This window comes from Gopherus flavomarginatus, chromosome 9 (genome assembly GCF_025201925.1).
Source record: "Gopherus flavomarginatus isolate rGopFla2 chromosome 9, rGopFla2.mat.asm, whole genome shotgun sequence".
In the NCBI taxonomy this organism is placed as follows: Eukaryota; Metazoa; Chordata; order Testudines; family Testudinidae; genus Gopherus; species Gopherus flavomarginatus.
This window is the reverse complement of record NC_066625.1, coordinates 31,785,239-31,810,161: the sequence shown is the minus strand read 5'-3', so window position 1 is coordinate 31,810,161 and position 24,923 is coordinate 31,785,239. Positions and strand designations below refer to the sequence as shown.

The following is a 24,923-nucleotide window of genomic DNA, read 5'->3' as shown; positions in this document are numbered from 1 at the left end:
TCGACAGGGTTAAGGAGCCCTGCTGTGACTTGGACTTTGTTTAAAAAGACTTTGGGACAAAGAGCAAAAATATTGGTTTGTTTTTTTCCCATATGTCAAGAAAGGGAAATATAGACAACTTTAAAAAGAGCGTGCTGTGGCTTTCCCTCATGGTGTTACAAGAGGTGTTACTGGTGGGGTATGTGAGCAGCGTTGCCTTGTTGTAGAGTTTTCCTTTTCTTTGTGATGATTCAGGTTCACCTGTTTTTCAAGACTATTATAAATTTTGTACAAAGTATGCCTTGTGAGGTATCAATGGAAAACTCGTAATTTGCTAATCATTATTGTCCTGGTAAAATATGTGCAGCAACACTCTATGTAAAGTTATACAATTCTACTGTATAACATTACTAAGACATATCCAAGTTTAGAAAAGTAGCCACAAACCAGTTCCTCAGAGACAAAAGGTTAGCCGATGCCATGGCCAGATGTCAAAAAGATCTCATGGACTATCACTTGGTAAAGTGGCCATTCTTTAGCAGGAAACAGGATGTAAATGAGATATTTACCTGTTGGCAAAGAAACAGCTGGAGATTCCTGTCCCCACAGACTTTCTGTCTCCCAAACCCCAGCTGGAGATGATTCTCAAAGAAGAGGAAAAATATAAGAAAGGGAAACAGATGCCCCAAGTTATTCCTCCCTTTCTCTCTACCCACGGTAGCCACAATGCCTGAGGAACAAAGAAACAGCTTTAGAATGAGGAAAGGATCCTGTCTGAAAGAATTCAGCTAGTAAGACTGCTGAAGCATGTGGTGAGAGAGACTTTTACTTCAAATTCACTTAGTTTTGTTAAGTTAGGTATTAATTGCTCCTTATTTTCATTTTCTTGTAACTAGCTATGACTTTTATGCCTCATTACTTGCAATCACTTAAAAGCTATCTTTCTTTAGTTAAGTAAATAAACTTGTTTTATTGTTTTATCTAAACCAGTGTGCTTGGATTGAAGTCTTTGGGAAATTCCATTTGAGATAACAGGATTTGTGCATATTGTTTTCTATAAATAAAATGATGGACTTTATATGCACTTGTGTTGTCCAGGAGAGGGCTGGGCAGTACAAGATGCACATTTCTGGCGGAAGTCTGGGACTGGGAATTTGCTGATGTTGCTCTGCAGTGTAATGAAAGGGTGACTGGGTGTAGCACTGTTACAGTATAACTGGGAGTAATTTATGTGCTGGAGGCTTTGTGTGAGCAGACCAGGAGTGGTAACTCTCACAGCAAAGCAGTGTAAAAGGCACCACAGGCTGGAGAACTGATAGGTCACAGCTGTTCTTCAGTCCAGGTTGTATCCTGGGTAATGTCACTGTGGTGCAGCAGAGAAGGAATATGCACAGCTTGTTATTTTAAGTGAAGTTTACACTTTAAGCACTGGTATAGCGATTTTAAGTGAGTCTCAAGTGCGGTAGCTAGAAACAGTCAAAAAGAGGTTACAGTTGTTTTCTGTTTGTTTATTTTGGGTAATGGAAATAGAAACAGTAAGGCTTAAAAATGAACAGTGAAACAACTGGAAAGTTAGAGATGGGCAGATTGGAAGCAGAAAAAAAGGGGAACTCCAGCACCAGAAGTAGTTGACAGAATTGAGACTAAAAGAAGCAGGTACTGCCTTGGCGTGTAAGAAAAAGAAGCATGTACTGCATGGGAAACTGAAGAAGCCACCCCCAGAAGAGCCCTGGAATTGAAATAATAAGAAGCTGAGGAGAAGGAGAGAAAATATAATCTTGAGCAGAGAGAAAATATAGTCTGGAGTGGATAGAAAAACATGGGAAGATCCCAGAGTCACCGACATCCTCCAGTCAAGATTATCCACAGCTAGGACCAATTATGTTCTGCATAGGAGACAAACTGCATTGAGGAGTACTTCACCACTTTTGAAAAGCTATGTGAAGTTCATAAGATTTCTGAGGACAAAAAAGTCCTCACACTGGTGTCAAAACTGTTGTTAAAGCTTTGAATGTATTTAATTAAATGCCAATTCAGGGAGCTTTGATATATTTTATATTTAAGAAAACTGTTTTACAAAGGCTTCAGAGGGGTAGCCATGTTACTCCTTGTTGTTTTTGTTTTACAAAGGTTTCAAATCACTCCTGAAGTGTATAGGTGAAAAACTGAGAAATCTTAAAGGGAGTGCTTGCATGAGTCGTACTTAATATGTTTATAAGCCGTGTGACCTAATAAGAAAATGGGTGAAGGGAAAAGGGGCTGCAGATTATGACTAATTGCTTGATCTCATTGCTCAAGAATATTTCTTGAGTATATGCACTGACAATGTAAAAAATTGCCTGTGGGTTAAATCTGTAGCAGAAATGGCTCCACTGGCTGATGCCTTTGAACACGCCAAGATGTCCAATTGGCTCTCCTGGTTATCCCCATCACAAACCTCCTGTGAAGAGGGAGGGCCCAAGAACGTTTTACCAGTGTAACTCCACTAAGCATCTGAAAAATCAGTGCCCTGAGATGAGAGAAACTAAGCTCTATCCAATCCGTGTTAATGCAGCTGTCATCAGCACAGTAGCCTCAGAGGCACCTGCAGTTTACCTGATGAGTAGGGCCTTACCAAATTCATGGCCACGAAAAACACATCGCGGACTGTGAAATCTAGTCTTTTGTGTGCTTTTACCCTATACTATACAGATTTCATGGGAGAGACCAGCGTTTCTCAAATTAGGGGTCCTGACCCAAAAGGGAATTGCAGAGGGGTTACAAGGTTATTTTAGGGGGAGTTGTGGTATTGCCACTCTTATGTCTACGCTGTCTTCAGAGCTGGGCGGCCAGAGACAAGCGGCTGTTGGTTGGGCACCCAGATCTGAAGGCAATGCCCCACCAACAGCGGAGCAGAAGCAAGAGTGACAATACCATAACATGCCACCCTTACTTCTGCACTGCTTTCAGAGCTGGGTGGCCAGAGAGTGGTGGCTTCTAACTGAGGACCCAGCTCAGTCAGATGGCAGGGCAGAAGTAAGGATGGCAATACCATACCACGCCATTCTTGTGTGCTGCTGCTGGCGGCGGCTTTGCCTTCAGAGCTGGGCTACCGGCCAGCAGCTGCCGCTTTCCAGCTGCCCAGTTCTGTAGGCAGTGCTACCCCTATAATAACCTAGTGACTCTCCTGCCCACGACTCCTTTTTGAGTCAGGACCCCTACAATTACAACACTATGAAATTTCAGATTTAAATAGCTGAAATTATGAAATTTACTATTTTAAAATCCTATGACCGTGAAATTTACCAAAATGGACCATGAATTTGGTAGGTCCCTACTGATGAGATTTAATGGGGCTGGCCCTGCAGAACTAGATATGGAATTTGTTAAGTTTATCAAGATCAATAACAGAGAGTGCACAGGGTGGCACGACTCCAGTGCACAGATTTCTCTGGTTAAGCAGAATGTGATCCAAGACACTAATATGTTACCTGGCTGAATGGCAGAGGTTGAGGTAGTGGGAGGATATAGGATTCCTGTGCCATTAGCTGAAGTGCATGTGGAGTGGGAAGGTTTAGAAAGTGATTTGACCATAGGGGTGGTGAACAGTATCCCTACTGAAATGCTTGTTGGAATGATTTTTTTTTCATGTAGCTAAGGCTATTAATATTGTAACCCACATCAAAATTCAGTGATGCAAGAATACAAAGAGGTATTTTCTAATAAGCAAGGGAAGACACACTTGCTAACTCATAAGATCATTACAAAAGGACCACAGCCACCTCCCAGCAGACCCTACAGGGCCACTGGCAAGGTACAAGAACAAATTTGTGCAGAAATACAAAACATGTTAGACCTAGGAGTAATTAAAGTCTGACAGCTCTTGGGCATTACCTGTGGCCTTGGTCCCTAAGAAAGACAACATATTAAGGTTTTGTGTTGATTATAGAAAACTCAATGCTGTTATAGTACCAGATGTATATCCCATGCCTAGAATTGGTCAGGTGCTGGACATTTTAAGCAAAGTTAAATATCGGCGTTCTTTTGATTTAACTCAAGGTTATTAGCAGATCCCTTTTGGATGAGAATGCACAGAAAAAATCTGCTTTCATCACAGATATAGGACTCTGTGAGTTCATAATGTTACTGTTTGGCTTAATTAATGCTGGGGCCACCTTCCAGAGCTTGGTTAACCAAGTGTTAAATGGTTAACAGACTTCACAAGAGCATATGTGAATGATATTGCAGTGTTTAGCAACACTTGGGCTGAACACAAAGAACACTGGGAGTTGTACTGTCAAAACACAAGGAGGCAGGCCTAACCATAAAGCCTCTAAGTGTAAAATTGGAGCAGCCAGAATTCCTTATCTGGGACTCTGTTTCAGTGTGTGTGTGTGGTGGGGGGTCAAATATCCCCAGTCCTTTGAACGTAGAAGCCATTGTGAATTTGCCTGTACCCCAAACCAAAAAAGAGGTCCAATCTTTCATAGGTCTTGTAAATTATTACAGAAGGTTTGTGTCAGGGTTCAGTGATATAGCTGTAACCACAGATTTATGTAAAAAGTCTAAACCAAACAAAGTTGTTTGGATGAAAGCATGGCAGGAAAGATTTGATAAGATAAAGAAAATCTCATCTAAAGATCTTGTCTAAAAAGCTAACCCTAATTTTGACAAAATGTTTGAACTGTGTACAGATGTTGTATCAGACACTGGTCTAGGTGTTGTGCTTATGCAAACAGGAGAATAACAAGAAGCGCACAATTGTTTTCTTAAGCAAAAAATTGACACCAACTGAACAGAATTATTCTATCATAGAACAGGAATGCTATGCTGTAGTGTGGGCAGTTAAGCAACTAAGGTCCTAACTTTTCAATATGAAGTTCCAGGTCTTAACAAATCATTCACCATTTATCTGGCTAAGCAAAACTAAATGCTAAGCTTCTGTGCTGGAGCCATATACTTCAAGAATCTTATATGGAAATTGTGCACATAAAGGGAAAAGAAAACATGGTGGCAGATGCCCTGTCTAGGAAGGAGGGCCCTGACCTGCTGCCTCTCACTTCTTGTACACTGCCTTACATAAAGGGGCCTTGTCACAGACTCCTTTGGAGTCTGTTTCTTTGGAGGGTGACTTCTGCCCTCACTGGGACCCCCATTAGTTTGTTCCTGATCAGGGTAGTTTTTTGACTATGTCTGGAAGCATGCCTCGGTCTCTTAATTGTGCTCAGGGAGGGAGGCTGGTACAGCATGTTGCCCCTTTGCTATCCCAGGCCCTTCTACCTTCCACTCCAACCTTCTCTACACTCTCTCCTTTATAGTTTAGGAGCAGGATTTTATAACTGTACTGTGAAAATTAATGTATGTTTTGATTTCATCCTGCCAGCCGCCCTTTTTGAATAGCAAAAAGGAATGACCCTCTGGGACTATGGGATTCTGTTTCCCATATGCATTACAAATTGGGCCCTTTTAGTTCTTTGTTTTAAGGTTTAGTTAGTAAGAGACAGAATCCTGTATTGTGTCTATGTTAAGTAGATCAGAGGAACATTGAAGGCCTGGGCCTCAGTGTGAATTGTTTTGGTTATAAAACTTAGTAAGGTTTAATTTACAATGTCTTTTTGCTTGATGTAAAATACTGCTGTTTGTGTTCTCAAAGGTTTCTGTAAAAGACTGTTTGTGTGATAAGAAATGCATGCATCAAAAAAAAAAAAGGGTGTAAAGGCCATTGTTAACCAGATGGTCAAAAAAGAAGGAGCGAAAACACTTATCAAAACTTATTGACTCCAGAAAACCATCAACATGCATCCATGATTGAGGAAGGGCAGATTAATAACCCTAAAGTGGAGGCTGGCACCCCTAAAGACAATTATTTAAATCAAATCCAGGACAGAATGACCCGCTCGGAGGTGTTTTGAAATATTTACATCAAAAAATAACACCAATTAAAAAGTAACCGGTAAAAACCAACACAGCAAAATCCATAAACTTCACACACACACAAAAAAAAGACTATGAAAACGAGATGCTTTGCCATGGGACTTTGGGTTCATCTTGCCACTACTCCAGGACCATTGAATCATGACCGACAGAGCCCGGCTCCCCTCTGCGACCAATCTGGCTGGTCACTAGATTGATCCAAACTCTGGACTGGTAACTGTCAACATCATCTGTCGGAACTGTGTGCATGGTATGTGCGTGTAACTAAAAAAATATGCTAACTGCTGTATTCTCAATAAATGCGGCATGTTGCCTTCTCCCCTATAAAAAAAACTCGTGTGCTTTGTTTCAGCATAACAATAGTATGTCTTGTTTCCTCTGTTGAGTGCAGCTGTGAGTGCCTGCCTCCATGATTGACGGCTCTGGCAGCTGCGTGTGGGTGTGGCTGAGCTGCTTGCCTGCAGATAGGAAATGCTCCTTGTGACACTCTGTACCTCAGGGGAACACCCTGTACCCCCATATTCATCCTTATAATATGATTGTGTGGTATTCAATGCAAAGTTTGTCATGTCGGGTGTCTTCGGAAGGCTCCCAACGCACTGAGCATTGTTGTTATAGTAATGTTATAGGTTGTAATTTCATGTATATAGTTATGAGGCTGAAAATGTGTCCTCATGGCTTAAAACAAGCCCAGGCAATACTCTCCAGAAGCAGAGGGGCAGTTCACACCTCATCAGGGCATGTATGGGACAAACCGAGCCCACTCTCACAGGAACAAAGGACACTGGCCTAGGCAGCAACAAAGGATCTGTTGGACTCTCCAGTGAGTCACCCCTCTTCCCTTGGTCAGCTTGTGACTGCAATGAGGTAATGCTCACCTAACTCTGAAGGGGGGAGACGGGTAAAGCCGAGAAAGAAGAAAGAACATGATAAAAGGGAGAGATGTTTGCCATGCTGTCTCTCTTCCACCTTCATCTACAGACACCACCACCAAGCTACTGAAGTGCTGCTGAAAGGGAAGAATTTAGTTGAAGGGCAACCAGCCAGCCTGCGGTGAGAAGCATCTAACTTTGTAAGGGCACTGAAAGTGTTAAGATCAGCTTAGAATGCGTTTTGCTTTTTTTTCATTTGACCAAATCTGACTAGTGCTTTGACTTAGATTTTAAATTATTATATCTTTTGTAGTTAATAAATGTGTTTTGTTTATTCTACCCGAAGCAGTGCATTTGGTTTGAAGCGTGTCAGAGACTCCCCTTGGGATAACAAGCCTGGTACATATCAATTTCTTTGTTAAATTGACGAACTCATACAAGCTTGCAGTGTCCAGCAGGCATAACTAGACACTGCAAGATGGAGGTTCCTAGGGTTGTGTCTGGGATGGGAGATATTGGCTAGTGTCATTTGATTGCACAATCCAAGCAGCGACTTGCCAAAAGTGCTCACTCACGTAGCTGGGAGCAGCTTACATGCTAGAGGCTGTGCGTGAATAGTCCGGGGCTGGGGGTTCTCACAGTGGAGCAGGATAAGACTGGCTCCCAGAGTCGAGGGTTGGAGTGACCTAGCAGATCTCCAGTCCAGATAACACCAGGGGAATGTCACACTCCTCTCCTGCATAAGCTCAGTATGGGTTTTGTAGTCCCCGTTATAGGCTCTGATCTCAGTTGGGTTCTTTAGCAAGAGGGCCTTCAGCAGGGCACAAAATTGCTGCCTTATTCACTATAAATGTGCAAGCATTGGCAAGATTGTACGTGTTGTGCACACACACTGGGGTGGGCAGGAGGAATTCAAATATCAGAATACAGAACAAAAACCGTGACTGATTTTTTTAAAAAATCTCATATTTGAGATAACAGCATGATTTCGGGGGGTGGGAGGGGAAGGTCTGACTCATGATTTCTGAGCTTTCAGGGTTGCAATACTGTGCAGTACACACTGCCAGTGGAGCACTGTCAATTAGTTTTATTGTATATAAAAATAAATGCACATGCAACATATGTTTTTCCTGAACTCTCAACTTTGCTGAATCAAAACTGATACTGGACTGCCGGAAAAAACTTCATTTGACTCTTTTTTTTTTTTTTGTCTATTCTTGAGAACAGCGCAACCATTTAAACAAAAAAGGTTTTGAGTGACAGTTTCAGAAATAAATTGCTTCCTGAGTTCAGCGCAAATATTCTAAATTTCAGCTAAAAATATAAAATGATCCGTTAGAATGGAAATGCTTGGGCAGCCTTAATATAGGTGTCACAATGTCTGTAACTATAAAAGCACTGCACAAATAGAATAGTTTCTGGCAGTTATGCCTTGAAAGCTTTTATGATTCAGATTGTGAATATGTTCTTCTGCGCCACAAACCAGCAGTATATATCTATCGTTAATTCATAGATAGTTCTCTGAAGACCATATTAATTATTGTCCTTTCTACTTTAGGATATTGAGACGTTTGAGAAGAAAGGATCCCATGCAAATCAAACTAGAGCATTTAGAACAAGGATTTTCTCTGTATCTAAATGGAGCTAATTCAGAGTCAAGAAACTATCGCAGAAAACCCAGTTTTCAAGAATTCTTTAGATGTGGGTCGCAGACTGCAAGGATAAATGGTGAGTTAAAAGTTATAGTTACTCAATATCTTACTACAGTCACCATTTTAAACCTTTGCTTATTAGATGCGTAAGCTATCGGCATGTCTACTGGATTTTAAGGAAGGTGAGCTGTGAGGGAGTACGGGTGGTAAGACAGTGCTAGCTGAATGTGGGTGAAAATGAGGCTCTGTGGCACCCCTTCATCAAAGCACTAATGCCTATACTACACTACAGATACATTCCTAACAGGAATCCTGATTATAACTCAATGGAGCCCCAGCCAGATCCAGTATTTAATGTAAACTGGATCTTAAACATGTTCCTAACCAGGCTGAAGTTATGTACCACAGTTGGGGCTCTAGTTTGCTAAGTGTTGAAACCAACATAGTTGTAACCAAATATTGCTTTTTTCTCTTTTTTTACCCTCCTATGAATTTGTCAAAATTCAGTTTCCATCCATTGGATATCATTATTCCTTTGTCTGCTAGAATACAAAGCCCTCTACTATCAGAAATCTTTTTATGTACCAAGTTACCTCTTAACTTTCTGTTTGATAAGCTATAAATAGATTGAGCTCTTTAAGTGTCTCACTGTAAGGCAGGTATGCCAGTCTTAGTTCGTAGGCCTCAAACCTCCTACAATCTCTCTTCTAGAGGTAAACTATATCCATTAGTAGGCTATTGTCCTTATGCCCTATCATTCAAGTGTTGGTCAATTCAGATCAAGGTATGGCACACGTGTGTGTGTGTGTGTGTGTGTGTGTGTGTGTATGACAGAGAAAAAGAGGAAAAGGCAGAAGTGTTCAATAAATATTTCTGTTCTGTATTTTAAAAAAGCAGGACGGTGAACTCACATCACTTGAGGATGATGAAATACTTTGCAGTTCATTAGTAATAGGGGACACCTGGTAAATTACTCATATTCAGGCAAGGTCAATGTCAATCAATCAGAACTATGCAGTACAAATGTTCAAATTAACATCAAGTTGACTAAGACCTTCTTAAAAAGAAATACTGCTTAGCTTGATTCTTTTTATTTCCCTTCTTATCTTTAAGGTTTTAGAGTTCACACAGGGAGGGGTCTCACACACACACACACACACACACACTCCTGTACACCTCACTTACACAAGGGAGGGGAGACCAACTGACTAGACCCTCCTTGTCTGGCGTTCTCCACCCTCCATGCCTGTCTGGGCTCCTGAGACAAACCAGCCTCTCCTGGTACTTTGCACCATGTCTTCCCGAGGAACACATGGGTCACATGCCCCTGCTCCCCAGATTTCTGCCAGGGGTCATACCAGAATGTGGCCAGCAGCAGCCTTTTGGCACTGTGTGGGAGGGAAAGGATGGGATCTGCTTCCAGCTGCAAGGTAGAAGAAGAAGGGGAAGGAATGACCTGCCCTGTGTCTTTGAAGAGCTCATCTCTTCTCCCCCGCTGCACTCCTGTATGTCTGAAAGCTGCTTGCCCCTTTCTGCCTGCACATGCAGGGCTTGGCTCCACCTGGCCAGTGCCCCAGGCTGGAGGGTCTTGTGCTTTCACGGGGCACCAGCCAAGTCAGAGGCAGTGGGGGAAGGAAGGAGCCTGCCAGTCAGACTGTTGGTGATCTTAGTGCTCCAAATAGGGGCTGATTCTCTGCACAGCACTAGGAGCAGGATGCGCCCCACCAGGAGGGATATGGAAGAGCAGCAGGGCTGGGGAGAGGCAGGGGGAGAAGGGGCAAAGCAGGGAGAGGACAGTGAGAGGGGGAGCACGTAAAGGGCTGATGGGTGGGCAGTAGAGGCAACACATAACCAGCCGTTGCCTGGCATTTTTCTGCACTCACCAGACACTGCAGCTCGCCGCCAGTGCCAGCCAGAAACAGAACAGGGGGCAGGGCCCTGCTGGCCGGGAGCCAACGCGCAGCCAGGATCAGAAGTGGGAGCAGCCAGCCCAATGGGCTGCATCTTTGCCCCGCCATCAGCCTTGCACACCCATCCCCATTGTCGGCCCCTGGACACCCCCTCTTCCCCCATTCACCACTTAGAGTTGTAGAAGAAAATCTCTGGTCACTGAGGTTCATTTTTAATAAATCTTGTAATGAGTAGCCTGACTGCAATCCAAAGCCAAATAATGGAAAAACTGATATGGGATTAAGTCAATGAAGATTTGAAGGATAGGAATATAAGTAATGCCAGTCAACATGGTTTGATGAAAATAGATCTTGTCAAATAAGCCTGATTTCATTCTTTGAGGAGATTACAAGTTTGGTTGCTAAAGGTATAAGTATGAATGAGGGTTGATTTTATGAGTTTGCCGAGGTGCCATTTAGATATTAAAAGTGAAATATAACAAACTAGATTTGCCAATTTTATAAGTGTTATAGCCAATATCAGAATAAAATTTAATTATGTTACTCTCTTTTTATTGAGTCTAGGGAGCTTTAGCTTAGTAATTTTAATGCTAGGTTCTTCTCAGGTCAATTTTTACTAGGGACAGTATTTCTAAAATCAGGACTTTTGGTTATTCTTAACCAATCAACAATTTATTAATTCACCCAGAACTATATCCATCTACAATCAAACAGTTCAGTAAAACTTTGGTACAACCAATGTTTTAGGCAGTAACTGGATACAAAAGATACAGTCTTGCAAGCAATTATCTTAGACTAGGGGCTGAGGCTCAGCTGTTCTACCACATAACAATACAAATCACCAAGATTTCTTCTTATGTTTACTTATGATCTTCAATCTTCAGTTCTTTAGTATCTCTACCACATTTATTATACTTCCAGTATTCCTTCAAGGAGTAAGGATATACTTGTATTAAAGGCACTTTTAAGGATGTTTTCCCTGCAGTTGAATGGTTTGGTCTGAAAAGGACAAGTTTAAAATATCAAGCAGTTGCTTAAAGTTATTGTTTTGTTGTGTGTTGCTTTAAATCTCTTAGGTTAATTTGCTTAGACTTACAAAGGAGAGCATGCAGATAGCATTAGTTAAAAATCAAAATATGATTTCTTGAGGTTTCACTAAAAAGTGTAGACTCATTAAAATAATTTTCAGTTATTTATATTAAAGAACAGAAGGCGAAATACAATCTTATTTGAAATCTCACCACTTCTTTAGGGTTTACAATAGCACAGGAGACATTGTCCACCTATGAAGAGCCAGTTTATTTGATTCATAAAGGCATACTAATGTTCAACTTCTAATTTGGGGTGAAAGGCATAATGGCAGGATGAAACAGATTCTCCATGGTATATTTGATTCATAAGGCAAACAGATTTGGAATGAAAACATGTGAACTGGGCTTCTTGGAGTAAACAGGAAATGTGTTCCCTGACATAACATGCTATTTGTGACTAGTTTAAACTCACAGCTTCCCTGATTATCTCTTGATTGAGATTCACTTACAGAATGCTGTATGCCACCTTGCATAGGAAGGCAGGGTGTTACTGTGACCCAAGGACCTCGTAATGCCAACTGGTAGAGGGTTCTGGGCTTCTGCCAATCAGAAGTGACAGCACCTATAGGAGAATTCCAGATGGTGGCGGCTAGCCAGAAGGAATTACTGCCAAGCTTAAGTCATAGAATGTCAGGGTTGAAAGGGACCTCAGGAGGTCATCTAGTCCAACCCCCTGCTCAAAGCAGGACCAATCCTTAGGCAGATTTTTGCCCCAGATCCCTTCATGCCCCTCTCAAGGATTGAACTCTCAACCCTGGGGTTAGCAGGCCAGTGCTCAAACCACTGAGCTATCTCCCTGAAAAGCATTGGGATTGTGCAAACATTTTTGAAAAGAACAATGAGGACTTGCTGCCTCTGCACCGAAACTATGACTGCCCTATAAATCTGCAACCTGGGGTGAAGATCCCTTATGGACTGATAAATGCAATATCCGAGCTTGAACTGGCAACCCTTCATGAATACATCCATGAAAACCTGGCCAAGGGCTTCATCTGGCACTCCACCCCATCAGCAGAGGCTCCAGTCTTTTTCGTCAAGAAAAAGCGTCAAGAAAAAGGACGAAACACTATGCCTTTGCGTAGATTGGTGGGCTCTAAACCATATAAAGATCTGAAACAGCTTGTGACGGGTTGGATCACAGAAGCCTCCTTGGGGCTGCCAACTGATGTGCCAAGACTACTACTGCCCCTGCTTTCCCTGCTAGCTTGGAACTCCAGAGCCCTGCCTGACTGTACCAGACACACTTGCTGGCCACAGACACAGACCCAGGTCTGAACCACATCCCACAAACTGCAAGCCTAACTGAAAGCAGCTTAAGAGGAGTCTTTAACACTCAGATGCCCAGCTCCCAATGGGGTCCAAACCCCAAATAAATCTGTTTTACCCTGTATAAAGCTTATACAGGGTAAACTCATAAATTGTTCGCCCTCTGTAACACCGATAGATATGCACAGCTGTTTTCCTCCTCCCCTCCCCGGGTATCAATTCATACTCTGAGTTAATTAATAAATAAATAAAAAGTGATTTTATTAAATACAGAAAGTAGGATTTAAGTGGTTCCACGTAATAGCAGACAGAATAAAGTGAATTACCAAACAATAAAATAAAACACGCAAGTATATGCCTAATACAGTAAGAAAACTGAATACAGATAAAACCTCACACTCAGAGGTGTTCAGGTAAGCTTCCTTTTACAAACTATTCTCCTTCTAGTCTGGGTCCAGCAATCACTCAGACCCCCTGGAGTTATTGTCCTTCGTTGCAGTTTCTCTCAGGTATCCTTGGGGTGGAGAGGCTATCTCTTGAGCCAGCTGAAGACAAAATGGAGGGGTATCCCAGGGGTTTAAATAGACTTTCTCTTGTAGGTGGATTACCACCGCACCCTCACCCCCCCCCCCCCCCCCGCATAGAATTCCAGCTCCAAGGTGGAGCTTTGGAGTCACATGTCTATGCATGACTCAGAACTTACAGGTAGCAGCCATGGTTTACATGCAACCTTGTACATCCTCATGTAGACTTCTTATATGGATTGGAGCCTTCCAAGATCCATTGTCCGTTAAGTGCTTCTTGACTGGGCACTTAACTTGCAAATTCCTTTCTAAAGAAGCTGACCAAATGCCTTACTAAGGCTATTTAAAATCAAACAAGTATACAGCCAATATTCATAACTTCGACTAAAACAATGACACATACATACAAATAGGATTAATATATTCAGTAGATCATAACCTTTATAGAGAGATGTTACATGGCATATGTAGCATAAAATGTATTCAGTTGTGTCATATATACATTCATGAGCATATTCCCATAAAGCTTTATGGGGTGCAACGTCACACGGGTATCCTCTGCCCTTAATCTCAGAATTAGAAGATCGTGTGCAGTCTGCCAAAATTTTCAACTTAGTGCACGTCACGTCAGGAGACGAATAGAAGACCACATGTCGAACCTGCCATGAGCACTTCAAATATTGAGTAATGCCATTCAGATTGACCAATGGTCCTGCAACCTTTCTCAACACTTTGTGAATGACACATATTTAGAGACATCTTGGATCAGTATGTAGTCATCTATCTATCCTGATGTCTAAAAACACAAGTATGTCAGTCTTGAGCAATGTTACCACGTTCATTCCATCCTGGAGAGACTACAAAAGCATCGCCTGTCCACAAAGTTGGAAAAATGTACCTTTGACCAGTCCTCTACAGAATTTTTGGATTACATCCTCCCTACAGAGGATGTTAAGATGTACCACCAGAATAGGTGGAGTCCGTCTGTCACTAGACTCTGCCCTGGTCCTGCTGGGAGTTGCAGCACTTCCTGGGCATTGCTTCTTTTACCAGTGATTCATCCCAGGCTTCTCAGGGCAAATAGCACCCATAACCAACCTCCTCCATAATGCTGCCAAGTTTGTTTAAACACCTGAAGTTCACCATATTTTCAAACAGCTCAAGGCTGCATTCACCAGCACCCCCATTCTAGCACAACTGGACCCAGGCATTCATAGTGGAAGCTGATGCCTCTAATGATACTCTCCCAGATACTCTCCACAGCAAATCTGACACTCCTGAGCCTGCTATTCCCAAAAATTTACCCCTCCTAAACAGAATTATGAAATATTGGATAAAGAACTACTTGCAATTAAATCAGCCTTTGAAGAGTGGCACCATCACCTCAAAGGAGTCTAACGCTCAGTGCAAGTCTTTTCAGACCATAGGAACCTTGAATATCTGTGGAAGGTTCAGGCCGTGAACCAAAGACAGCTCAGGTGGACATTATTTTTCTCTTGGTTTGACTTCATCATCACCTCTCACCCAGGTACCAGGAAGGGAAGAGCTGATGCCTTATCCTGAAAGGAGGAATGCTACCAAGGGTGCACAGATCCAGCCAAGAACTACTGTCTCCTAAAACCTGTCAACTTCCTCGGTGCCACAATGCACCAAGACTTGCTTGATCTAATTCAGTCCACACAAACAACTGGGCTGGAGCCCTTGTGTTAGGACATAGGCCCCATTCACGGCTCAAACCTGCTGTCTGCCAAGAAGGAGCTCATCAGGATGAGCCCGGTAGCCTGTTACTCTTGTGGGCAGTAGAGGCAAATGAAGAGGGAATGCAAATATGTCTGGATTTGGACAGCAGAAGAGAAGGCTCATATGAAGGTTGCACCAAGTTGATGGTCCTGGTAGGGGTTCAAGAGAAGATACTTGGGCTTGTAGACTCGGATGTGGAAAAATGGTGAAAACCACCATGCTGGACGAGAGGATCACCTTGTGGTGGGTAGGGGACGATGACAGTTTCTTTGCAGTGTGCACATACAGATGACTGGAACTGACAGTGGGGAACCATACTGATTTGATCATGGTAGCACTGAAAATTGGCATATCCTGTGATAATTGGCCAATATTGGCCTGCCTTTTGGCAAATGGGTGATTATAGAATCATAAAACCATGGAGTTAGAAGCGACTTCAAGGGTCATCTATTCCAACCCCGTGTCAAGATGCAGGATTTGTTGTGGCTGAACCACCCAAGACAGATGACTGTCCAGCCTCCTTTTGAAAACCTCCAGTAAATGAGCTTCCAGGACCTCCCTAGGTAGTCTGTTTTATTGCCTACTGTTCTTACAGTTACAAAGTTTTTCCTGAGATTTAATCTAAATCTGCTATGCTGTAGTTTGAACCGTTTGCCTCTTGTCCTGCCCTCTGTGGCAAAAGAGAACAACTTTCTCCATCTTTTTTATGGCACTCTTTCCAGTATTTGAAGACCACTATTATATCCCCACTTAATCTCCTCTTTTCTAAACTAAACATACCTAATTCCTTCAGCCACTGCTCAGATGGCCTGCATTCCATCCCTTTGATCATCTGTCTTGCTCACCTCTGGATTCTTTCCAATTTCTCTTCATCCTTTCTATACATTGATGACCAAAATGGGCCACAGTACTCCAGCTGCAGCATAACCAGCTCTGAATAAAGCAGTACTATCACCTCCCACGACTTGCATGCCTCTGTTAATGCAACCTAAAATTGAATTTTTTTTTTGCAACAGCATCGCATTGCTGACTCATGTTGAGGTTGTGCTCCACCACAACTCCCAGATCCTTCTCAGCAGTGCTGCTGCCTAGCCAGTTTTCCCCCATTCTGCATTTTTGCATTTGGTTTTTCTTCCCTAAATGTAGCACCTTACATTTGTCTTTGTTGAATTTTATTTTGTTGTCTATAGCCCAGTTCTCCAATTTATCAAGATACCTTTGAATTTTAGGTCTTTCCTCCAAAATGTTTGCAGCGCGCCATAGCTTTGGGTCATCTGCAGATATGATCAGTATGCTCTCTATTCCTACACCGAGGTCATTTTAACAAAGATGTCAAATAACTATGGACCCAAAAGAGATCCCTGTGCAGCCCCACTCGAGACCTCCTTCTAATCTGACATAATTCCATTAATTGTTACTCGTTGTTTGCAGTTGTTTAACCAATTATGAATCCACTTAATGATAGTTCTGCGGAGCCTGCATTTCTCCAGCTTATTTATGAGAATGTCATGTTGGACTGTGTCAAAAGCTTTGCTGAAGTCCAGATATATTATGTCCACTGCATTCGCCCTATCCACCAAACTATTTATAGTTAATGAACTGACCAGCGTCGCAGCATAGCCTCATGCAGGTCCCGGCTGGTGGATACCATGGACATAGAGGATCTGATGAGGAACTCTGAAGACCCCTTGGAGAGGATGTCCTGGGGAGCAGGATTGTCCAGAAATAATTATAGATTCTAAGGCCACAAGAGAATATTGTAATAATTTAGTCTGACCCCTGTATAGTACAGGCCAGAGAAATTTCCCAAAATAATTCAGAGAGCAGCTCTTTTAGAAAAAAACATCCTATCCTGATTTTAAAATTGCCAGTGATGTAGAATCCACCATGACTCTTGAATATTGTTCCAACAGTTAATTACTCTCAGTGATGAAAATGTACACCTTATTTCCAGTCTGCATTTGTTAGTTTCAATATCCAGTCATTGGATCATGTTATACTTTTCTCTGCTAGATTGAAGAGACCATTATTAAATATTTGTTGCCCATATAGATATTTATGGACTGTGATCAAGTGACCCCTTAACCTTCTCTTTGTTAAAATAAATAGATTGAGTTCCTTCAGTGTATCACCACAACGCGTATTTTCTAATCCTTTAATCATTCTCGTGGCTCTTCTCTGAACCCTCCCCAATTTATCAACATCCTTTTTGAATTGTGGGCACCAGAATTGGACAATGTATTCTAGCAGCAGTCACACCATTGCCAAATACAGAGGTAAAATGACTTTTCTACTCCTACTTGAGATTCCCCTGTTTCTGCATCTGAGAATCACATTGGCTGTTTCGGTCACAGAATTGCACTGGGAGCTCATGTTCAGATGATTATCCATCACACCCCCCAAATCTTTTTCAAAGTCACTGCTTCCCAGGATAGAATCCCCCATCCTCTAAGTATAGTCTACATTCCTTGTTCCTAGATGTATACATCTACATTTAGCCATATTAAAATGCATAATGTTTGCATGTGCCCAGTTTAGTAAGCAATCCAGATTCCGTTCTCTTCGTTGTTACCATGCCCCAAGTTTTGGTTCATCTGGAAACTTTATCAGTGATGATTTTATGTTTTCTTCCTGATCACTGATAAATGTTAAATTCCATATGACCCAGAACTGATCTCTGTGGGACTCCGTTGGAAACAGACCCACTCAATAATGATTCCCCATTTAAAGTTACATTTTGAGACCTATCAGTTAGCCAGTTTTTAATCCATTTAAAGTGTTCCATTTTAATTTTATATCATTCTACTTTATTTAAATTAAAATGTTATGCAGTATAAAGTCGAACACCATACAGAAGTCTGTTGCATCAACATTATTACCTTTGTAACCAAAATTGTAAGCTCATAAAAAAAAATCAAGTTAGTTTGACAGGATCTGTTTTCCATAAACCCATGTTGATTGGCATTAATTGTGTTACCCTCCTTTTCTTTATTAATGGAGTCTCATATCAACCACTTCACTATCTTGCCCAGAATTGATGTCCGGCTGAGGGACTTATAAAGACCCAGTTTTATATGGAACCCTTTGTTTCCAAATTTCTGTGTGCTGTCCTGTGAATCTCTATCTTTTGTTCAATAAACGTATACATACTTTTGCTATAAACAAATCTAAGTGGTGTGTGTTAAGCAAAGCTGTGTTCCAAGGTGAACTATTAAGCAGTGGTGTGCTGTTCCTTTGGGAGCAGTGGGCCTGGTAATTTTATGAGTTTCCAGTTGGGCAGGGACTGAAGACTACAGGGGATACTTGAAGGACTCTTGGGTTGGTGTGTGCCTGTCACTAACCTGTAAAGAGAGAGTGGAGCCTGTGGAGATAGTTGCTACTGTTGACAGTAGCAGGTGGCATCAGGGCACTGATCCCAGCCAGGCACAGACAAGTTTCACTTATGCTAAGGGCAGGTGGTAGCGAGATTCCTCACAAACCTGGGAACCCCCAGGGAGCATCACACTTGTGTTTGAATTTTTGTGTGACATTGGAATCAAAAACGTGTCTCAGACCTGGGGAGACTTATAAACATTCTGAAAGAACTCCAAGGAGGATATGTGTTATCAATGAGATTGTTCCTAATTCCTGTTTCAGATTCTGGTACAGCGGCCCAAGTAAAAGAAATTGAGCTGCAAGGACGCAGCACGCAGACTGCACCAAGCAAAATCCAGCGTAAAGGGTGGTGTCAGGTATGGTGTGGCAGGGAAGAATGCATCCCTGGTGAACTGTTTGGGGCAGCAACAAGTTCGTTGGGAGGCCGTTTCCTGATCCTAACTACATCCCTTAGTTCTGCAGTGTTACACAGGTGCACAGGGAGACACACTGTGCTGTTGCTCTAACCTGAGACGTAGTCAGTAGGGAATTCTTACGTTCCTGAATTAAAGAAAAAGAGCAGCATGTACTGGTAGTGGATATTGCTTACCCATGGAGGACGGTGGTAGTCAGCCCCGCACTTGTTTACCCCACAGGGAAAAAAGTATTTTAAAAAATATCTCGTAGGTGATCAGTTTATCAGAATTCAGTACTCTGTGTGTGCAGTAAGATGTCTTGATCGATGACATTTTACAAAATTGCTCTGGAAGTTTGGGTTTGACAAGATGGATAGATATGGCTGCTCCCTACCACTGGTTGCAGCAGTAGCTATGGCATGTTTCAGAGGACATGTGCATGCCCCAGATAGCTAATATTTTTAATAGGATCCCTATGGAAAGAATAGGGAACATGATTTCTATCTCATGTTATTGGGGAAAGGAGATGGGGAGCAGCAGAACAAGGGTCTGTTGATTAGACCAGGGAGCAGAAAGAACATATTGCTGCAGGAGCCAGTTTATGGAAGAATGAATGTAATGTTTGTGTGCCTGCTATATTATCTTCCTTCAGTGACTTATTCTGCTTATTTTCATAGATTTTTAAGGCCACAAGGGACCATTGTGTTCATGTGATCTCCTGTATAAACAGGCTATAGAATTAGTCAAATTTGTAAATTTTACAGTTCCAGCCTGGACTGATTTTAAAGCAAGATGATTGAAATAACTGATTTCAATCATTCGTATAGATATAAACTTGATAACTTGTACATGTCTCGCTCAAACGGTGACTTGCCTTAAGAAATTTCTTCAGTCTTCATTTTTGATATATTCATTTTGTATGATAATATTAGACCATATTTCTTCAAAATATAGCACATGCACCTGTTTCATTGAAATTCCTAGGAGTTTCACCTCTAATGGGAACAGGATCAGATCCTATGTAAGGAACATTACTTGAACTAAATTAAATCCAACCACAGAGAGCAGCTTGCTAGACATTTTTTAGAAACCAAACTTTTCCCTTATTAGGTTTACACTTTCAGCAAAATGTTCAGTACTGTGTTATACTGAAATGATACAATATTGCTAGTAATCTATTATCTTGTGAGAGGCCACAACAAACAGTCTCCCTAGGGAGCCACCTGTATGATTTGGGGGTTTTTTTATATCATCCTTTTCATCAGCAGTATGCATTTCTAAACTGTTTCTTTCTTACTACCAGACCTTGTATATGTTCATCACACTTTGCACATTTGGCCCATAATTTTTTTTAATTAATTAATTTATTTTATTATTATTTTGACACTGTCAATAGGTACAGGGACATCTTTAGCGTATTTTCCCATAGAGTAGTTTCTCTAATCTGGAGACCTTACAGGCTTTCCCCCTAAAATGTCTAGTAAGATAGCTGAGCAGCCTAGACAGGGTTTCTCAACCTGGGGGTCGGGACCCAAAATTGGATCGCAGAATGTTTTAAAGGGTCACATGGCAGCTCCCATCATTGGTGCAATCTGTTTGATTCAACTCTATAGTGCAAATGCAGCCATTGCTAATACTTGTAACAATATTAGATAAAATTTCAGATGGGAGAGTATTTTTAAGTTAATGGTATCACTTTAAACTTAGGGAAGGAATATTTTTCCAGTAACATTTGAAAGTTTATATCTAATATGCATGGATATAACATTGTATGAAGCATGTGATAATTGCATACTTAGTGTGCTAATAACAGAAGAAAGATGTGATTTGTTTGTTTCTTTTTATAGAAACCTGTGCAGATTAAAACAGAAAGTGGCTCTAGACTCTGCATTTCTCCCCCTCTGGAGTACTCTGATGATTTTGAACCTTATGAAAGCTTGAATATGGAGACAAACGACAATCATATTAATTGCTCCCAGGTACAGATTGATTTCTGTTGTGGCATTGTTCATGATCAAATGTGAGTCTAAATGGAAGTGGACTCAATTGCCATAGTTTTGGCAGTATACTAATACTCACTAATTCAAGTGAACCCATTATAATGTATATGGCTAACTAGAGTATTTGGGAGTGGGTAAAAGTGACACCAGAAGGGTCAAAAATGAAAACATCTAATGTATCATTTAAAAAGCATCAGTTTAATCTTATTACAGTCTACAATACTAAAATACTTAAATCATATTTGTATGTCTTTTCCATGGTGTCACTACAAGGCAGAATTAAGGGTTCTGCTGAAGGAAAGCTGTCAGCCCCTAGAGTGATTGTCCACAAAGATTCCACTCTCCCAATTTTTGGGTCAAGGGCAAACTTTGTCAGTGATAATTTTATGTTTTCTTTCAGGTCATTGATAAAGATGTTAGTAGTTAAGGACTTTATAGAATTCTTCGCCATATAATTTTGATCGGTTTCCACCCCCATCCACCTTCTAGTTTATGTCCTACGCCATGTCTTCTATTTGGACCTGCACACTTTTGGTGTGGTTGGCCATTTTGAAAAAATATTTATGGAGAACTTAGGGTGATTTGTATGTGTGGTTTTTTACATATTAAGTTTAGAAGAAAATAGGGTTTTTTACACACTTTTAGAGAAAAATAATTTTATAGGTTTTTAGATAATTTACAAAATAAAAGGATTATCACAAAGTGGTAAAGGAAAAATGTCAGAAAAGAGAGTTTTAAAACTGCACTAAAGGAATGAGTTTTAAAACACAAACATGTTAACACATCTCTTTAGAGGAAAAATAATCTTTATTTATTTTTTGAAATAAAGGTTATGATGCTGGCCGACCAGGACTGCCTGCTTTTGCCATGGCTTTAGGCCTCAGCCGAGCACTGACAAATTAATCACTGGAAACCAGTCTGCTTCACCTGTGTACTAGTATGGTTATGATGGGTATTGGACTTATAACAATGTGTTTGGTGTTTAGACTTCAGAAAATTCTTGTAAGATGCTGCATGCATTAACCTCACTTATAATATCTTTATCACATGTTATAAAGTAGTATTTAAATTTTTGCTATGTATCTGTAAAACATATTTGCTCTGAACTGAGTCAGGAGGGATCATCTCCTGCCCATCAAGAAGGCCTATCAAAACTAAATGGGCCATTAGGGGACATTACAGTACAAATACTTGGTTAATTGCCCCTTTAAACCCATGAAGAGGCTATGTGCTAAAGGGCTTGTCCCATCAGCATGAGTTCTGGAAAAAAGAAATAAAAATAGCTGACAAGAAAATGTTTCATCTTTTGTTGTTTAAACTCTCACAGGGCCAGAGCTATGAAACAGAAACAAAGATGCATAGGGTTAACCTGGGTTAGCCCTAAAAATCATTCAGAGCTGACAGATTACTACAACTCTGTCAGCTTTTGAAACCAGAGACTGTAACTCATTTGTGTATATATGTGTGGCTGCTTTAACTTTGTAATAACTCATTCATTTCTTTTCTTAGTTAATAAATCCTTAGATATTTACTATAGGGTTGGCTACAAGCATTGTCTTTGGTGTGGGATATAAGGTACAAATTGACCTGGGGTAGGTAACTGGTCTGTTAGGACTGGAAGTAACCTGATTATTTTGTGATCTTTTGTGAAAAGTGAGCATCTATCAGTGCTTAATTTGCGCCAGGGCTAAGCACTGGCACCTCTAGATTTGGCAGTTCATAACCTCGGCACATCTGGGCTTGCTGCATCAGTTATGAATGTAAAAAAAAATTGTTTGAGCCCCGGCATCTCTTTTGTTACAAATTAAGCATTGACATCTGTCATATAGTCCAGCCTGCTTGAGTGGCAAAATAGACTGGAATGCCCATGGGGACTGTCTGTGACTCCATGGTAAGACTATTATAGTGATTTAGGAGTTCACACTTGTTACTGGGTTGGTGATATCTGATTATAGAACGTACAACCAGTTTGGGTTCTCTGCTCTGCTTCTTGACAGTCTGCCCTGAGGTTGGCACTCACAGCCATAAACAAATCCAGATAGTGTGACAAAAGTATTGAATATTAGTTTTTAGAAAAAAATGTTCTTTATGCATTTAGGTTATTTTGAAATAAAGTCTGAAAAATAATTGTATGTCTTTTGAAATACGAAAATATGCTTATGAATGTGAATATGATGTAACTGGAATATGCTTTACTCAAAAGGTCTCTTGTAAGGTATCATTACAAAGCTTCTAATGTACTGAGTGTGTTCATCCTATTTGTTTGCATGTATTATTTCTATATCTGAAGTTAGGAGAATAAGATATAAACCTGTATTACTCATGTAAACATATTAAGTGGAAGCCATTAAGGGTACTTCAGAATCAATGAACTGTAAATTGCTCTGTTTACTTGCAAACCTTCCTGTGTACGTGTAGGCCAGCCCAGGAAGAATGGAGGCTGGGATCTCACAGGACATGTGACCGTGTCACATGATGCTGGAATCCGTCTTAAAACTGGTACTTTTCCATTTAGAAGGAGGGGTGGGGACCCAGAGAGGAAAAAAGATTCCCGCCTTGTGCGAAAGCTATAAAAAGGGGTGGAGCAGGACAAAGGGGCGGCCAGTCATGAGAGAGCCCCTGCTTACCACCTGAGATGTCTGCTGGAATTAACAAGGATTGTACCGGGGAAAGGATTGAGCCCAGACTAGGAAGGAGTCTAGTCTGTGAAAGAAGCTTGTTGGAACATCTCTGAGGGTGAGATATTACCTGTAATCAGTTGCTTAATGTATTAGGCTTAAACTTGCATGGTTTTGCTTTATTTTGCTTGGTGACTTATTTCATTCTGTCATTTATTACTTGAAATTACTTAAAACTCACTTTTTATACTTAATAAAATCACTTTTGTTTATTAATAAACCCAAAGTGATTAATGCCTAGGAGAGAAAACACCTGTGCAAATCTCTCTATAAGTGTTATAGAGGGCAGGCAATTTATGAGTTTACTCTGTATAACCTTTATACAGAGTAAAACAGATTTATTTGTGGTTTGGATCCCATTGGGAGCTGGGTGTCTGGGTGCTGGAGTCAGGTAACCTGCAGAGCTGTTTTCAGTTAAAGCCTGCAGCTTTGGGGGCATGACCCAGACCCTGGGTCTGTGTTGCAGCAGGTTAACGTGTCTGACTCAACAAGGCAGGGTTTTGGAGTCCCAAGCTGGCAGGGAAAACAGGCTCAGAGGTAATTTCAGCACATCAGGTGACAGTCCCAATGGGATCTCTGTGACAGATCCTGTCACAGGGTTAAAGTTACTCCAGGGGGTCCGTTTGGGCTGCATAGAGGCTCTAATGACTGCCAATGCTAGGTACCCTGTGGACAGGGTAGGCTTGAAGGTATTTAATATTTCAGCTGGTAGTCATGTCAGTAACCAGGAAAACCTCTCTTTGGGGCAGTTATTGGTTTTATAGATAATGATGCGATCAGTGGCAATTATGCTAAAAACCCTTTCAACTTTAAATATTATGACAATAAGTTTGTGGCCTCATATATGGATGGCAAGAAGGTGCCGGCTAAACCTCTATAACCTGATTTTGAGAATGGGAACTGTGTGAGGGAGTACATGCAACTCATGCAGGCAATTGGGAAATATGTAAAAGACCGAGTGCTCTTGTTCCATTATGGTGACTTTGCTCACACTGTATACCTTCAGCCTGACCAGGAATACCCTGATCATTATTCTCTGATTAAAACTGGAAACCTAAGAGCAGAGATTTGTTTTTCTAGGGCATTGCCCTCTACAGTCAACATGATAGGGTATGGGGTTTTTAATAACATACCCGAGGTTAATCACAGAAGGAATGTTCTATTTGATTCTATTGATTATAAACAACATGTAGTTAACACATTTTTTTTATCTAAGGATGCTTCTTTAGATTTTTTTCCCTAGTGACCTGCTTCTAAAGGGTTCTATGTCTAGTAGATCCCTGGGACTTGTAAACACAACTCCCTACAATTTACCCAGGGAACACTAGCTAGCCCTCTACTTACCCAGTCATGGGCCAAGAAAGGTCTTTGACTCCTGTGGATTTTCCCCAGACAGTAACATTTTTCCTAAATCTTTCTTGCCTTTTTTTAAACCCGAGACAGCTACTAGACCCTCTTACTGTTACCTATGGATATCATTGTATATTTTGTTTAAAGAAATGTAGTAAGGGTTTATCTTTTGATCAGA

General features: G+C 41.1%; 1 protein-coding gene across 4 annotated transcripts in view; it reads left to right on the top strand.

Annotated features, from left to right (window-relative positions):
• The window catches only part of KATNIP (katanin interacting protein), a 181,651-nt gene that overhangs the window by 7,551 nt on the left and 149,177 nt on the right, over positions 1-24,923 (top strand). The window contains exons 1-5 of one of the 4 annotated variants that reach the window (XM_050968052.1): positions 6,635-6,759; positions 6,874-6,945; positions 8,323-8,492; positions 18,584-18,678; positions 20,565-20,696. In XM_050968052.1, coding sequence (XP_050824009.1) covers positions 6,755-6,759; positions 6,874-6,945; positions 8,323-8,492; positions 18,584-18,678; positions 20,565-20,696 — 474 coding nt within the window. In that variant the 5' untranslated portion in view covers positions 6,635-6,754. Of the gene's footprint in view, positions 1-521; positions 792-6,634; positions 6,760-6,873; positions 6,946-8,322; positions 8,493-18,583; positions 18,679-20,564; positions 20,697-24,923 lie in introns of those variants that run through there. The other 3 variants (XM_050968055.1, XM_050968056.1, XM_050968053.1) reach the window with 3 other exon arrangements.